The sequence below is a fragment of the Peromyscus leucopus genome, chromosome 7 (genome assembly GCF_004664715.2).
Source record: "Peromyscus leucopus breed LL Stock chromosome 7, UCI_PerLeu_2.1, whole genome shotgun sequence".
Taxonomy (NCBI): domain Eukaryota; kingdom Metazoa; phylum Chordata; class Mammalia; order Rodentia; family Cricetidae; genus Peromyscus; species Peromyscus leucopus.
The window spans coordinates 87,778,488-87,796,686 of NC_051069.1; the positions used below are offsets into that span (position 1 = coordinate 87,778,488).

General features: G+C 39.1%; 1 protein-coding gene across 3 annotated transcripts in view; it reads left to right on the forward strand.

Annotated features, from left to right (window-relative positions):
- Window positions 1-17,328, forward strand: part of Cep70 (centrosomal protein 70) — a 60,257-nt gene extending 42,929 nt beyond the window's left edge. For all 3 annotated transcript variants that reach the window (XM_028869982.2, XM_037207866.1, XM_028869983.2), the window contains 6 exons: window positions 7,749-7,919; window positions 12,192-12,338; window positions 12,441-12,609; window positions 13,888-14,002; window positions 15,362-15,441; window positions 16,662-17,328. In XM_028869982.2, coding sequence (XP_028725815.1) covers window positions 7,749-7,919; window positions 12,192-12,338; window positions 12,441-12,609; window positions 13,888-14,002; window positions 15,362-15,441; window positions 16,662-16,723 — 744 coding nt within the window. In that variant the 3' untranslated portion in view covers window positions 16,724-17,328. The remainder of the gene's footprint in view (window positions 1-7,748; window positions 7,920-12,191; window positions 12,339-12,440; window positions 12,610-13,887; window positions 14,003-15,361; window positions 15,442-16,661) is intronic.
- The last annotated feature ends 871 nt before the right edge of the window (window positions 17,329-18,199 follow it).

Consider the following 18,199-nt stretch of genomic DNA (forward strand, 5'->3'; position numbering starts at 1 on the left):
GATCTCCAGCCATTTAGAAAGGTTGTAGAGCCTTTAGGAGGTGAAGCCTTGCTGGAGTCCCTGGGATCAGGCCTTGAGGTTTGATAGCTTGGCTCCACTTCTTGTTCACTCTTTACTTCCTGAGTATGGATGCAGTCTCCAGCTCTCGCCACCATGCCTTCCCTTCCTGCTGCCATGTTTTTCCATGGACTGTATCCCTCTGGAACTGTGAGCGAAAAAGAAACTCTACCATAAGCTGCTTTGTACAGGGTATTTCATCCCAGCAACAGAAAACTAAGACACATAGTGCAAGTAAATTGGTTGCAAAAAGTGAGTTTTGCAACTCTGTGCATTTGGCGTCCTGGGTTTTGGCACCAACAATGTAAGTAAATTGGTTGCAACAACTCTGAGGGAAGGTGTCCCAACTACCTGGGGAGTCAGGCAACACCTTGAGCTGCTTAGGACAGCTCTGACGGCTGAAACTGCAAGGAGACAGTTCAGCCCTGGAGGGTGAGGTTCCTGGACACCTTGAGCTTCTCAGAACAACAGCTCTGCCCTGAAGGTGTCCCGGACACCTGGAGCTGTTTAGTACAGCTCTGACAGCTGGAACTGCAAAGAAGCAGCCCAACCCTGGAAGGGAAATTTTTCTGACTTTTTGGGAGAGTCAGGCCTAGAACTGCTTCAGCAGGGAAGGGTATCCTGACTCTTCTGGGAAAGTCAAGGTATACCTGGTGTGATGGGGGATCTTCTCCTGGAGAGCCTCTACAGCTGAGCTTTGCTCAGCCCCCACTTAAGGGGGCTTCCTAGCAGAGCTCTGCTTCTCCGGCCTAAGATGTTGCTTCTTTTCTTCACTCTGGGGAAGGGGAAGCCCCTGCAGAAATGTAGCAATCTCTTCTGGCTCCCGAGAAAAGTGTTACTTTTCAGCTCTTTCTTGCTGTGTCCACTGAGAAGATCTCAGCAAAGATCTGTTCAGCTCCTCCTTGCTCTGCTCTTTCAGCTCTCCCTTTTTTTGTCCACTGAAGGACGTCCCAGCAAGGATCTTCTCTATGCCAGTGAATGAAGATCTTCACACTCAAAACTCTTTTGAGAAAGAGATTTATTTGGGAAGGAGGATTCCAGGAGAGTAGCTGCCTCTACCAGAGTGGAGAGAACAGCCTTTTTTTCTAACTGACCAGGCAGGGCAGTTTACACAGGAATTCTTGGGGGTGGAGTCAACCCTGGGCCCAGGGTTCTACTATCCTGCTCTGTGATTGGCTGGTTTCACAAGTCAGTTGGCCAGGGGCAGAGATGGCTCTGATCTGACTGAGCCAAACTGTATTTCTTTCTGCCCTGATCTGGGCTATCTTTCCCTAGTTCTGGGCTCCAGGGTCAGGGTGCGTTTTTTTAGCCAACCCCTTTTCCCTAAACATAGTATTTTCCTATAACCCACACACAATTTCTCTATAATAACTACTGTTATAATAACTATAATAGTACAGTGTAAACACTATGTAACTATATTGTTTAAGATTTTTATAATTCTTTACTATCCCAATTTAAGCTATTTGCCCTTTTATTGTTCCACTTGTTTTTGGTGGTATTATTATGTAAGTGAATCTTCAAATCTTTGCATGTCTTTGATTTGGTTGAAATTATCTATGTGATGTAAAAAAATAACCTACTGGTTTTATAGACAGTTTATTGAATAGATGAGCAATTAAATCTAGTAGTTTATTGTATGAAGTTGGCTTGCACTTAGACATTTTTTGGTTCCCCATAGGTTTTTGTCTGTCTGTCTCTTTGTCTGTCTGTCTGAGACAGGGTATCTCTCTGAAGTTCTGGGTTATCCTGAAACTTGCTATGTAGACCAGGCTGGCCTCAAACTCACAGAGATACATCTGCCTCTGCCTCCCAAATGCTGGGATTAAAGGTGTGCACCACCATACTTGGCCATAGGCATTAAAATTTGAATTTAATGACTAACATTTTAAGCACTAAGAGTGTATTTTTAAAGTCCTTTAGCTCCTCGTGTCAGTTAGCAGAGCAGAAGTACATATGAGCATGTGCCCTTTGATGAGCCACAGTTCCCACCCGTCCTTGTCTTGCTCAGTCATGCTTGTTCTACTTGCCTTCTGTACACATTGCAGTCGGCAGTCCCAGACAAATGTTTCCCTCTAGTTTGCTGACACGACATTTTTGTCATGTCATTTTCTGTTCATGCATACATTTCTTTCTGGATTCTGTAGTCTGTCCCATTCCTTTACTGATTCCAAGCTCTTCTGCAGCTTTATAGTAGGGTTTTATATTAATGTGAATAAATTAAAAAATTTTGAGCCCATTTGCTCTTCCGGATGAACATATATTAAAATAAAATCCCATTAGGATGCATTGAAATGTGATTTTTTATTAATATTTGAGAAATGATAATTTACAATTTTTAAAAATATTTTTATTTTATAATTAATTTCACATATCAGCCACGGATTCCCCCGTCCTCCCTCCTCCAACCCCCTGGCCCTCCCCCCTAATCCATCCTCCATTCCCATCTCCTCCAAGGCAAGGTCTCCCCTGGGGAGTCAGCCCAGCCTGGTAGACTCAGCTGAGGTAGGTCCAGTCCCCTCTTCCCTACATCAAGGCTGAGCAAAGTGTCCCAGCATAGGCCCCAGGCTCCAAAAAGCCAGCCCATGCACCAAGGACAGGTCCCTGTTCCACCGCCTGGGGCCTGCCAAACAGTTCAAGCTAGTCAACTGTCTCACTTATCCAGAGGGCCTGGTCCAGTTCCATGGGGGTTCCTCTGCCATTGGTTCACAGTTCATGCATTTCCACTAGTTTGGCTATTTGTCCCTGTGCTTTTTCCAATCATGGTCTCAATATCTCTTGTTCATACAATCTCTCCTCTCTCTCGCCGATTGGACTCCTGGAGCTCCACTTGGGGCTCGGCCATGGATCTCTGCATCAACTTCCATCAGACACTGAATGAGAGTTCTATCATGACAGCCAGGGTGTTCGGCCATCCGAACACCAGAGCAGGTCAGCTCAGGCACTCTCTCGACCATTGCCAGTAGTCTACAGTGGAGGTATCTTTGTGGATTTCTGGAGACTGTTGGTTCAGCTGTAAAGAGTGAGCCAAGCTAGGAAAATGTTAGCAGCTACTGGATTGTATATATTGGCTTGATTGGGCTATACATTGCCCAGATACTTGGTTAAACAGCGTGCCAGTGAGTGAGTGAATTGGTAGACGATAGATTGTCCTCCTATGGTAGGTGGATTTCATCTAATCGCTTACAGAAAAAGGCCCAGGGGGGATTTCTTTTTTTTTTTTTTTAAAGTTCACCCCAGACTGCTTTATTTTTTAGTATTGCTTCATCAAAAATGAAAATTTGCATGAGCAATAATTAACATTACTTTCTGTATAGGGAATAAACTCTTAAAAGCAACAATTCAGATATCAAAATTGTTTAGATGTATTCTTTTAAATAAATTCACAGAACCATGCTGAAAATGTGTTTAGTTTCCTCCATGCTATTTAAATGGAAATGTTAGTAAATTTTGACAACCCTCAAACACACACAATTAAGGTACCTTTCAGTAATATTTAAATCACCAAATAGTACAATGCTATTGTCAGGCTGTAATCATTTTCATCAGTGGCTCTGTCTTGAGATCACAAAAGAGGGCCTCCCCTTTTTATAATGTAATGATGGTGTTTTCTTCATGGTATTTAGGATGAGTGTTTTTCATCTTTGATTCTTGGTTCTGATTCGTGCCATAAACAATAGGGAGGACATTGGAGACTAATTTCTGCCACTTTACTCCTATCTCTGAAAAGCCCAAAGGATTAAGTAGATGATCAGGATGATTTATTTGAACACATATGTGGGAGTCTATAAAAACATTGTCTCCTTAATATTTCATACTTATTTCTTTAATGAACAATGCAGACAGATTTCCCATTTTATTAATAATCTGTTTTTACTGGATTCCTCTTTTGTTAAAAAGTAGACTTTTTGTTTTGTTTTTTCTTATTGAAAATATATTTTAATACAATATATTCTGAGTATGGTTCCCCTTCCCTCAAACCCTCCCAGTTCTTCCCCACCTCCCCTCCCTACCAGATCCATATCCTTTCTGTCTCTCCTTAGAAAACAAACATAAGGATAATAATAAAATAAGACAAAACAAAACAAACAAACAAAGCAGTCAGAATAGGATAAAACACACAGAAGAAAAAGAGAAAAAAAGCACTAGAAATGCACATAGACACAGAGACACATGTTTGCACACACAGGAATCGCTTAAAAATACAAAATAGGAAGCCATAATATATGTGCAAAGGATCTGTAAGGTTTAAGGGAAGAGGGTTGGGGGGCTGACATAGCATTATGAAACAAGGACCCTCCAAAGATGCCCTGGAGTTCCTTTTGTGTTGGCCATCTACTGCTGGGCATGGGCCGACACTTAGGAGTGGTTTGTTTCTTCAGAAAGACTTCCTTGGAGAAAACTCATTTTCCATTCACAAATGTTTATTAATTAGTGCTAGCTTCTGGGTTAGGGATGGAAGGCATGTGTCCACATCTCCTCTTTCTAGGTCCCCATCAGGTGCTACCCAGGCAGGACCTGTGCATGCTGCCACAGTCTGTGAGTTCATGTGTGTGTTGGCTGTGCTCTGTTGAGAAGGTCTTGTTTCCTTGGTGTACTCCATCTCATCTGGTATTAGATTGGCTTTAGTTTACAGCAGAAGGCTTTAGTTTAGAGTCGCAACACAGAGCTCCCAGATGCCTCTTCTTATTTGCAAACAGTTCAGTCCCTGTTTAACAATTTGCATTAGGGTGACACTCCTGCCCAGGCTATGTAATACACTGAATATTTTTGTTTCCATGGTCAATCCATATGTTGAAAATCTAACCTGGAATGAAGTGAGGATGTAGGTGGTGGTCATTTGAGGCAGTGTAGCAGGAATCTTCAAAGTTCTTATTAATAAAATCAAACCCGAGGCCAGTTATTGGGGTCAATGCTGGTAGATCAGAGAGACAGAACAAGCCACAGCTATCTCACCTCACCGGATCCTCAGCTGGTCTTGTCTCCTCAGACTGGAGGCCTCTGAGTCCTCATCTGGAATGAGTCTCAGCTGAACTGTGTTGCTCCAAAGCCTGAATGCTTAACCAGCCAAATGCCTAACCAGCCAAATGCTCCCAGGGGGGATTTCTAATGCATGCTTTTAACATGCTTTGTTTGGTTTTGGTTAGTTCTCCTACCTTTAGATTTGAACCAAAATTTCAGACTTCTAGGGCTTTGGGACTATAGTTCTGGGTCTCCTCTCAAATTGCTGACTGATAGTCATGGGTTTCCATTAATTTCATGAGCCAATTCCTTATATGAAATCTTTTTTAAAAATATGGCCATCTCTCTCATATGTGTGTATTGCATTTGATCCTTCAAGAAATTACACAGCGTCCCCTTATATATACACAGGAATACACTTTATGTTGGTGTTGTTTCTCTGGCAAAGCCTAGAACACTGTTTAACATACACACTAAAGTTTTTGTTTGTTTAAGATGTTGGTTGTTGTTTGTTTAATTTTGTTTTGAGACAAGGTTTTACTATGTAGTCCTGGCTGGTTTGGAACTTGCTAGCCAAGCTATACTTGAACTCCCAAAGATTCTCTTACCTCTGTCTCTGGAGTGCTATGATTAAAGGCATGTGCCACCATGCCTGACTTATTTTAAATGTTTTATAATGAAAAGTTGGGCAGTTTAAAACAATCCATTCAAACCTCAGTCAAAAAGTATTCTAGCTTATTCATACCTAACCTGTTCTATGGTGTGGCCAAGGGGTGTGATCTGCTTGTTCTCATCACTCCATTGTTTCTTCTGGTCCCTACTAGTTTGGCATTTCAAGGAGTGGCGGTCAAGGGTAGATGGTGGGTGAGAAGAGAGTTTGAAGGTGCCTTTCTTTCTGGTGCTGCTATATTATAGCGCCAGTGCCCTTGGTGGGGCTGACGTCCAACTACGGCCTCTGCTTTTCTTTCATGGAATGTGTATGTGTGCATGTCCCTGTTTAGTTCTCTCCTTTCTCCTAAATAGGGACCTTTAACAACACAGCATTTATTTTGTGGGCAGTGCATTTTACCACTGACTTCTTATGAACTCCTCTTCTCCCTTAGGTACTATACTGCTGTGGTCCTCCAGCCATAAACAGTTTCTTTTTTATTTTCATGAAAGTAAAGCTTATCTCTCTTGCAATGTTTTCAGTTGGCCTGAGTCTATTCTTACCCTATCACAAGAAAAAGGGGCAGGTTTCTCTTGCTGTTCCTTTCTTCTTCTCCATTGTGGTGGTCACAAATGGCCATTTATCTTTGCTATGTGACAGACATCTTCTAAAACTAGTGACTTAGAGTACCCTTTAATAGTGTCATGCTTGGACAGTAGAGAGTCCTGTTAATATTGGTTATAAGTTGATGGTGAATCATTAGAGCTCTTCTTGTGGCAGTTGAGTGAATTTTTGTCTCAGTGATGGGAATGGATGGGCCTGCGTAGTTCGGCCTGGACTTGGCCACATGGCCGCAGCAGAGTGTAAACAGTGATCTAGACTGCTTAAGAACTTTGCCCCGCTTTGGCCAGTTGTGGTGGTGCACACCTTTAATCTCAGCATGCAGGAGTCATGGGCAGGTGGAACTCTGTGTGTTCCAGGCCAGCCAGAGCTGTTAATACTGTCTCAAAATTCTGTCTTGAAAAAAACAAAAAACAAAAAACTAAACAAACTTTTTTAAAGACCGAAACTGGAATGGCATTCTTTTCAGTAAATTCTGTGGATCAAAGCAAGACCTAAGACCAGCCCAGATTCAGAGGGTAAAAAATCTCTACATTTTGATGGGAGAAACTGCAAGTCATGGTGCAAAGATAAAACAAAGCAAGGACAAGAAATAGCTGCAGTCCTTTTTATAAATAACCTCAATGTGTGCATACATGTATCTAAATGTGATGTGAATGTCATGAAATTGCCCTGTGATCTTCTGAAGCTTAGGTAGCATCAATCCCTGTGTCTTTTAGTTTGCCTACTACCTTTCTGACATTCAGTGTCGCTGAAAAGAGGACTATCTCCTTGATTTGATTCGTAACTTGGAGAAGAATATTATTTTTTCAATTAATTGATATTACTAGATGAGTTTATAATAGACATGAAATGTTGAAATACTTAAAAATGAATACGAAACAAAACCATCCTTATTAACAAACATGAGAAGTCAGATTCTCAGAGCACCTGTCTGCTGTAGCTTGCTTGGGCAGACAGGAACAGCAGTGTTTCCTCCCAGCCCTAGAAACTCGGTGCAGACACTCTCAGAGAGTCCTGTCTCGGGGATTTATAGCGTTTGTTAAGAATTATTGGACTGGCTGGCCAGGACTTCTCTGTAGAATGTGTGGGGCTTAATTAGTAACTATCTTTACTTTAAATTTCAACTGAAGTTGTGAAACAAATAGAAAGCTCCCCTTGATACCATACTTAGCTTAAATATGAGGAGACAGAAATAGGGAAACATTGAGACTTAGATAAGGATGTCTAGTCTGTGTGGATTATAATTATTGTGTGTGGATTATAATAGATAGTAGCTGTTTTCAAACCTAAATTATAAAATTTTATTTAGTTTTCCTTAGAATTTGTACATCTATGCTAATGAGATTGCATTACCACAATATTTATGAATGTCTGAAAATGATGTGCACTCCTGTTTCACGTACCTCACTGTGTCAGACTCAGACATTTGAACTACAAATACTGTCCATGTTTACAGGTGCTGTGCAGCATCAATTCAATTATTCACAATCCTCGAGCTCCAGTAATTATTTATAAACAGAGCAAGGGAGGAGCCCAAAACTTCAATAAAGATATGGTTCAAGATTGTGGATTTGAACATCTCGTTCCTATAATAGAAATGTGGGCAGATGAACTGACATCCTTAAAGGTAAGTGGTTGAATATTCTTTACATGTTTTGAAAATGTTGAACCTGGCTTTTGTTGTTCTTTAACTATAAAGCTAACAATACTTTTCTAAAATTGGAGTATTGCTGCTTACATATTTTGTTCTGTTTTGTTTTTGAGACAGAGTCTCACTATGTAGTCGTGGCTGGACTGAAACTCTCTATATAGAGCAGGCTGGCTTTGAACTCACAGATACCCACCTGCTTCTGCCTCCTGAGTGCTGTAATTAAAGGCGTGCACCACCGTGCCCAGCCTTACATATTTTCATCCTGTGAGTTTGTTGTTATTGTCAAGCTTGCCTCCTCTAAAGTTCCACCGTAGAAAACTTTTATTAGACTTCCCTCGTTGAGAATCTGTGGTGGATCCTTGTTTGTGTGTCTCGATTCGTCCACATCCTGCCATCTCCCTCCTCCTCACACCTGTGCTCACACCTGTGCTGCACACTTCCTGACCACGGCACGTGCTCAGATGCAGTGTCTCATCCTTATTTTCATCTTAACTGGGAATATTTTTCCTGTCTTCACATTTTATTTTTCTTTCTCAGAACTGAGTTTATTTCTGTGTTTGTCTAATTGCTGGGGAAGGTGACAGTCAACAAGCAACCAGGAAATTAAATGTATTCACATTTGATTTATAGATCATTGTATATTCTCTATTGTGTAACTTGAGCTTATTACATTTTTCTTGATTGGTTTATTGAGAAGTGATTTGCTATAAAGCTAATAGTATTGCATTTCTGTGCCTTTTAAACTTTAGATTTTTTTTTTTAGTAACATCATACAAAATCCTGCTATAGTTAATGGAGATAGGATTTATCGATAGTATTTGTCAGCATTTTGTCCTAATACCCAAAGAAACTTGTTAAGAGCAAGTGACCTTCTTGGGAACAAAAAGTCTTATTTGTTCCTATATGCCTCAAAGATCTTCATGATACATTAGTGCTCAATTAATATTTATTCAAATTATCCAGAATAATTATAGTCCCAGTCACCTAGAGGTGGGTTTTTTTGTTTATTTGTTTTGTTGTTAGTCTTTTTTAAAAAAATACTTTATTATTATTATGTATATTTCTTTTTTCTTTTTTTAGTTTCTCGAGACAGGGTTCCTCCGTGTAACCACTGTGGCTGTCCTGGAACTCATTTTGTAGACCAGGCTGGCCTTGAACTTACGGAGATCTGCCTGCCTCTGCCTCCTGAGAGCTGGGCTACCACCTAGTGTTTTTGGTCTTTTTGAGACAAGGTCTCTATTATGCAGCCCTGGCTGTCCTGAAACTCCCTGTGTAGACCAGGCTGTCCTCAAACTCACAGAGATCTGCCTGCCTCTACCTCCTGAGTGCTGGAGTTCAAGACGTGCGCCACCACACCTTGTTAAATTTATAAAATCATATCTGTATACAACTCATAAAAGAATCTTGGCAGTCAGCCTAACTTTTATTTCCCTTTTTCTTTAGGGTGCAGACAAAGCTACATAATATATAAGCATTTTTGATTGAATGACAGTGCTGGATTAATTACTATTTTATATGCCTGAATTTCTCTAGTTTGTTTCTCAGAAAAGAGTGAAATAGAGATGACTTGTGGAATGGTGGCATTTCCCACTCACTGCTCGGCAGAGAGTTCTCTCTGCAGAAGATAATAGTGCTAACCACTTTTCTCCTTCTCAGAGGAGTTAGAATAGAAACAGCCCTTGCCTTTCCAACAGAAGGGAAAGACTAGATGAGAAAGTGACAAAGGAAGAACCAAGTTCATAGACATGGTCATTTTTCTATGTGAGATAATAGGGAAAGTGTTACAAAAATGTGAACATAAAATCAGACCAATTGAGAGACAAAAATATGACATTTTAAATAAATGTGCAGTATATTGTCAGAAAAAAATGAATGTCATAAAGATGGACACCTGTGGTGAAGTACAAGCCAATGATATGGATGACTTGTACTCCAGGAGACAGCTGGTAGAAAGGAGATCACTGATTATAGCCCCCACAAAGGCTTAGCAAGAGGGCTGACTTGTTGCTACTATGTAGTTTTCTGAGTAGGAGGAGGCAGGAAATTAGAATATTGTAAGGACACTTGAGGCAATTGGCTAGAATTAGTTTCTTCTGCCATTAAAGTAGTTCATGGCCTTTCGTAGTGTTTCTAATATTTACAATACAGATTCAGGAGCCATCTTAGAAAGTATGTGCAATCCTTTGATGCCTCTATGGAGAGTTCTTTATAATGTAGAACGTTCTAGTTGGGACAAACATCTCCCCAGTTAATATTTTTTCCCTTAGGTCTGATTCATGACTTAGAAGAGAACCATGCATTTGGGAGATAAATAGAAAAGAAATGTAGCAATTCATATTATAGAATCCTACATGTTTGCATATATATATATATATATATATATATATATATATATTGCATATATATATATATATTGGTTTTTTCGAGACAGGGTTTCTCTGTGTAGCTTTGCGCCTTTCCTGGAGCTCACTTGGTAGCCCAGGCTGGCCTCGAACTCACAGAGATCCGCCTGCCTCTGCCTCTCAGTGCTGGGATTAAAGGCGTGCACCGCCACACCCGGCTATGCCTATTTATATTTTGAGACAGTCCTCATTATACAAGTCTGGCTGGCCTGGAACTCACATGTAGGTTGACCTTAAATTCACAGAAGTCTACCTGCTTCTGCCTCCCGATTCTGGGATTAAAGGCATGTGCCACTAAGCCTGGTCTTATATGTTTTATTTTCAATTAGTATATAACCATACACATGTGTGAAGGGTAGTATATGTATTTCAACACATACAGTGAGTAGGGTCGGTGTTAAGAATATCAAAAATTCTCGGCCATTTAAAAATAGTTAATTTTTGTGAGCTTTAGTTACCCTACTGTGGTATAGAACATCACAAATTATTTCTCTTATCCAACTGCACCCTGTGACTGTTACCCATCCTGTCCCATTCCTTTGTACTCAAACCCTTCTCAGGCTTTGGGAACCACTATGAGACTAACCTTTGAAACTCTGACCTATAAGTAAGACCGTGGTATTTATGTCTATTTTATTTCACTTAACATAATGTCTTTTAGTTCTGTCCATGTTGCAGTAAATGACAGATGTCATTCTTTTTATGGTTGATATCCATTGTATACATGTGCATGTTTGTATGCACACATACATACACTATTTCCTTTTAGCCATTCATCTGTCGTTAGACACCTACATTGATCCCATATCTTGGCAATTCTGAATTGCTTCAGTAAACATGTGAGACCTGGCATTTTTTTTTTGACATATTATAGTTTCATTTTATTTGTATACATTCCCAGATGTAGGATTGTTAGGCTATGTGGCAGTTTTATCTTTAGTTTTTTGAGGAACCCCTATTACTGTTTTACATAATGGCTGTACAACTTTCATTCCCATCAATAATAAATACAGGGGATTCTCAAAAGAAGTCAGTCATACATGGCCACTTACAAAATTTCATTTACATGAAATGCCAAGTGTAGGCAAATCCATAGCAGCAGGAAGTGGATTAGTAGTTATAGAGGCTGGAGGATACTACAAAAGGACTTTGAGTGGGTGTGGGATTTCTTTTTTTTTTTTTTTTTAAATGTTTTATGTGTATGAACATTTCCCCGCATATGTGTTTGTGCACCACATGCATGTCTGGTTCCTGTGGAGGTCAGAAGAGGGTGTCAGATCCTCTGGAACTGGAGTTATGAATGGTTGTAAACCATCATGTGGGTACTGGGAACTGAACCTGGCTCCTCTGAAGACCAACAAATGCTCTTACTACGGAGCCATCTCTTCAGCCCTGGGTGTGGGAGTTCTTCTTGGAAGGTGGATAGGTTCTGAAATTAGACAGTGGTGGTGTTTGTACCACTGTGAAAAGATGAAAACCATCAAACTAGGTACTAGTAAAGGTGAATATTATGGTATGTAAATTTCATCTCAAATGTGCTACAAAAATATTTAAAACCTAGGTTAAGGATATGGCTCAATGGTAAAGTATTTGCCTTGTATTTATGAGGGAAGGCCTGGGTTATTTCCAGCACTGATAAAAATAATTTTAAAAAACAATGTAACTATTTAGGTAACATTATTGCTTAAAGCATCCAGACTTGTTTTATATTGACAATGGTATTAAAATATACTGATAATGGTTATATAACCATGTATTTTTAGACCACCTTGATTACTATGTTATTAGTGTTACAGTACAAATTATTTTATAAACAATAATGCATGTGCTTTCTTTTGTTGTAAAGGGTTTGTATAAGTCCTTAAAAACGCTGTCTGCAGAACTGGTACCTTGGCATAATTTAAAGAAACCGGATGAAAATGAAGGTGTCAAAGTAGAAGATCTGTTGTTTATGGTAGATACCATGCTGGAAGAGGTTGAAAATGAGAAGGAGGTAACACTGATACTTATATAACTGTTTCCATCTTAAAGGCTTATATTAAATATTTAATATTATTTCAAGTTGTGAGCTATCTTTTTCACCTTCTCCTTATAGAGCAGCAACATGCCAAACTTTCAAACTTTGCAAGCTATCGTTTCTCACTTCCAAAAGCTATTTGATGTGCAGTCTTTAAATGGAGTCTACCCCCGAATGAATGAAGTATATACCAGGCTTGGAGAAATGAACAACGCTGTGAGAAACCTCCAGGAGCTCTTAGAATTAGGTGATGACCCTTGCCATTTTGGCACTGATTTAAGAACTGTTCCTAGTAAATTAACAAAAATTAGGTGTGGGTTTTGTTTGTCTTGTTGTGACAGTGTTGCTTTGTTCTTACTGTAGCCAAAGCTGACCTTGAACTCCTGATCTTTGTCCTATACCTCCCAAGAGCTCAGGTTGCTGGTGTGTACCACCATACCCCACAAAAGTCTGTTTGATTAAAAAGCAAAACAGCAACAACAAAACCACAAAAAAAACAGGGGTAGGGATATAACCAAGTTGGCAGAGTACTTGCCTAGCATGCATGAACTCTGGGTTTGATTCTCAATACTGCATAAACAGGGCATGGTGGTGCACCTATAGAATCCTTGCACTCAGTAGATGGAGGCAGGAGGAGGATTAGAAGTTCAAGGTCAGGGTCTGGAGAGATGGCCCAGTAGTTAAGAGCACTTGTTGTGAAATTTTTAGGACTGGAGTTCATGTCCCAGCACCCCTCTAACAAGCCAGACATCTCCCAAATCCCTGTAACTCCACACAGAGTTACAGAATCTAACTCCCTTCTCTGGTTTCCATATGTGCGAAAGTACTCACACACACATACATACATGCATATACTCATCCATACACATGTGCGAATCTTTTTTTTTTTTTTTCCAAACAGGGTTTTTCTATGTAACTGCCCTGGCTGTCCTGAATTTCTATGTAGACCACCTGCCTTTTACCTCCCAAATACCGGGATTAAAAGTGTGTGCCATCACTGTCTAGCAAATCTTTTTCTAAAAGTTTAAGACCCTGGCTTAAAACAACAAACCCCAGGGTTGGGAAATGACTCAGTGGTTAAGAACACATTCTTTGCAATCATGAGTACCAGACTTATGATTCCAAGCCAGACATTCCACAAACACCTGTTACTCCAGCTCTGAGGAGAATGGAGACAGAATTGTTTAGGCCCACTGGCTTCCAGCCTAGCTAAGAAAAATTCCAGCCTAGCTAAGAAAATGTGAACTCCAGGCTCAAGGAATTAGTGTGTCTTAAAGAAATAGTCAAAGGATGATAGACGTGAATACCCACTGCTTTCTTCTGGCCTCTGCCTTTTCAGAGGTACACACAACTATATAAACGTGTGTAAACTAAAAAAAAAAAAAAAAAAAATCTTAATTCCTTTCTCCCACCAAAAATAGAATTAGTAACTGAAGTAGGAAATGTTAAATGAGTGTAATGATTTTGGAAAGTCTTTTTTTTTTTTTTTTTTTTAATATACTATGTTTTCATTTCTCTTTTGCAGACAGTTCATCCTCATTGTGTGTGGTGGTCAGCACAGTTGGAAAATTGTGTAAGATAATTAATGAGGATGTGAATAAACAGGTTAAACAAGTATTAGGACCTGAAGACCTACAAAGGTATTTGTTAGAAATGTATCCAATATGCTTGAAGTGGTGAAAAGTAAAGACTTTCAAAGCTTTACAAATTACTTATCAGGAGTGATAATTTTTTTTTTTTTTTTTTTTTTTTTTTTTTGAGACAGGGTCTAGGTGTCCTGAAACTCTGTATAGACCAGGGTGGCCTTGAACACGAAGAGATCTGCCTGACTCTGCCTTCAGAGCGCTGGGATCAAAAGTGTGTGCCACTGTGCCTTCTAAAAATAACTTTATAACCATAAAGAGTCATACACCCTTGGAGATAAAGAAAATGTCACATGTACTCAAGATAAAAATTGTTGGGGCCTATAAACTCACATAGGGCAGTTGAGAACTCTAGCAGAAACTCACTCCCAGGGGAGGTTATATGTAGAGAAATTTAAATCTTTATAATCAATTCTTGAGTTGGATTATAACTTATAATCTGTTTCTGGGACACTACAAAAACTACTGAGTAATTACTAATCAATTTTTTTGTTTAGATATAAATATTAAGGATTTTTAAAAGACTGGGCACCATTAATATAAAATGTAATATTTAAAAATATATATATTATGGGGCTAAGGTAGATATAGAGCTCAGTGATAGAGATTGTGTTTACTGTGCATGAAACTCTGGCTCTCTCTCCAATAACTCCTACTCCAAAATAACCCCCCCTGAGACATTGTAGCTTTCAGCAACTTTCAGCAACTAATTTGATACTGTAAAATATAGGGAAACACACACACACATCATCATCATCATCATCACTACCACCACCACCATCCATATATTCTGAAATTTTCCCTGGAAGAACCTTTATATAATCTGGCAGTTGAGTCTTTTCATATTTTATTTATTGTGTATACAGTTATACAGTGTTCTACCTGCATGTCAGAAGAGGATATCAGATCTCATTATAGATGGTTGTGAGCCACCATGTGGTTGCTGGAAATTGAACTCAGGACCTCTTGAAGAACAGCCAGTGCTCTTAGCATCTGAGATCTCTCTCCAGCCCGAGTCTTTTCGTATTTAATGCTTTTCACTATTTATCTTTCCCCTCCTTTCCACTGTTTTACTGACCACTGGTATTTAATGTTTAGTAGCATACTGGGTAGAGAAGCCTATTTTTAGCAAATGTTCTAAAGATGCTTTTTTTAAAAAAAATAGGAAAATGGTATTAGATGAATTAAGATCTTAAAAAGAAAGGATTACTGTAATTGAACATTAAGTTTATATTCAATTTAACAGGACAGTTTCTTCCACTTTGAAAATGTTCTGTCTGCAGCTACCTGTTAACAATCAAATGCAAAAAAACCTAAATTGGAAACTTTTGTAAACTGTGTCTTTTTTTTAAATAGCATTATCAACAAATTAGAAGAACATGAGGAGTTTTTTCCAGCATTTCAAGCTTTTACTAATGATCTTCTTGAAATCTTAGGTAAGACCTGTTGATGGGGGCTGAATTTTTCATCTTAAGATGTCAATGGGTATGACAGAAGGGTGTTCATGAGATAATGGGTTCATGTTTACCTTAGGTGTTTGGTGGAAGTGTCTAGAAAGTTTTAACTGCTTTGCAGGAAAAGTTGGTTAGGATTAATTCACAGAATAGAAAAAGATATCCTATAAAGAGTTAGGAACTATCCTTTTCCTTTCTTATTAAATATTTTATTTATGTGTATGAGTATTTGCCTGCATGTATGTATGGATAGCTGCCTGTGGAGGCCAGAAGAGGTGGCCGGATCTCCTGGAACTAGAGTTACAGACAGTTAATTTTTGTTGGTGCTGGGCATTGAACCCAGGTCCTCTTACAAGTTACAGCAAATGCTTTTAACTGCTGAGTCATCTCTCTCTAGCCCTATGAGTCTATCTTGTTTTGGGACTTTCTCATGAGAAATGGCATTATTCTGTGAGACTCTTGGCTCTGTCACTGTTTATAAACAATGGCTAAGCAAAATAAGCTAGGAAAATGCAGACCCTGCCACTTGGAACCTGTTAGTAGGGATGGTATCTGGATAAGGGAAGGTACTTGCTTCCTCAGTGAGCAGGAGCTTTAGAAGGTGAATTCTGGCTTAGGATCACTGAAATCTGATACCTTAGAAGAAAAATCAAACTCAGGAAGAAGCCGCTGAAGAACCTGAACTGCTTTGTCTGAAGATGCAGACCCGGATCAGCCGCGTCCCTACGCTTTGTTCTGGAGTGACACACACCTCTAACTGAACAGATCTCCCAAAAGAAGGCCTGAGAGCACTCCACTCTGAAACTAAATCAAGAAGGAACGCTGTGTTCCTTCAGAAGAAATCAATTCCCAAATCCTCAGGTGGAGGGTGCATGTTGGGGCCCATGTTGGCTTACTCATGTAGCTGTGCAGATTTAAGAGGTACCAAGAGATCATAAACACGGCCAACTGGATGCATTACCAAGACTGTGCTGCTGATAAAATGAGCGCCAGAGTTGAGGGGACATGGCAGATCCCTACGAAACACTGGTGCAAAGGAGGCACTGGTCATCTGCTGTGCTTGGAGAAGACTCATGTGCGCGACAGCACTTACTGCTATTGCTGCCCTAGGGTTTGAATTCTACCTGTATAGACTTCCTTATTTTTATGAACTTTGAATAGAGAAAAATCACTCTTTATAACTCTTTCTTTTTCTCTTACAGAAATTGATGACTTGGATGCCATTGTACCTGCAGTAAGGAAATTAAAAGTACTTTCATACTGAAAACAAATCAAATCCTTTTTACTGTGTAAATTGTATTCTTAACATTTTAAGTATTTGAAAGGACTGATCCTGAAACAAGATTCTAAAATGCACCAGCTCTCAGAATTCATCTTCTTACTATTCGGTCATTCTCAATACCTATAATTTTCATTTTTTGATTACTTAATAGAAAATAACTGTTAAGGTATTAAATTAGTAGATTACCTTTAGATCCCTTAATTTCCTAAGCAATGCTTGAATGTTTTAAAATGTAATGGTTATTTTAAGGAGAGATTGTATATAACAAAAGAGACTCAGGGAGAGATTGCAAATTATAGAACGTTGCACTTAAGTTCAAGGTTTAATTGCTTTCTAAGCCCAACCAATAGGAAGCTACTGCTTTCCAGGCGAATATTAATGGACATATTCTATTAAGATACCTTTCAAAGCAGAAAGAAAAGATGCTGTCTTTGTATTAAGAAAGGAAGTTAATCATGAGGTGAAATAGATGATTAGGTAGACATCTTTTAGAGAAAATGTGTCTTTATTTGCAATACTGATGTAATGTACTTTTATGAATAAATAAAATCACAAATAAAATTTTTGTAAAGAATTTCCAAATGTAAGTGTTCTTAGTGACTTACTTGTCTTGCTCATAAATAATGAGTCATATTATATTCCTAGGCTGAAACTTCCTTGGGCCATGGATTCCTCCTTACTGCATTTTACATAAGAGTCCTATTCTTACTGCTTTCTGCTTATTCTCTATGCTCTATATTCAGTATGGTGGGGAGCAGTGTTCTGTATGATATCCATGAACACAAGCTACTCTAGGCTACCCTGTGTCCTCCTTTAAAAATGCCATTCTTACTGGTTGATATGACTTATTATTTCTAGGAAACAGCATGGGAGTATGGAGAGTGCCAAAAAACAGGTATCCAGATCCCTTTGATGACATAAAACAATACCTTAGGTTCTTTCTTACTTTAGAATTCTTTGCTTTGTTAACCTGTTGTTAAATTTCTAAATCCTAACCCAGTGGTTCTCAATCTTCCTAATGCTGTGACTCTAATACAGTTCCTCATGTTGTGGTGATCCCCAACCATAAAATTATTTTCATTGCTACTTCACAACTGTAATTTTGCTACTGTTATGAATCATAATGCAATTCTGTGTTTGTTGATGGTCTTAGGCAACCCCATGAAAGGGTTGTTTAACTCCCAAAGGGGTCGTGACTCACAGATTGTGAAACCACTGTAACTAACCCATAATCTATAGAATGTTTTGGTAGATTTGTTAGAAAAAGCATTTGGTTATTTATTCTGAATTAATAAAATTACTCTTAAGAAATTTCTGTGAGGAGGTTTGGAAGTCTTTTTAAAAAATTTTAAAGGATTTACTTTTATTATTTTTTTAAATGTGTGTCTGTGTGCGCGCACATGCACATGCATGTGTTGATTGCAGGTGCCCTTGGAATCCATAAAGGGGTGCTGGATG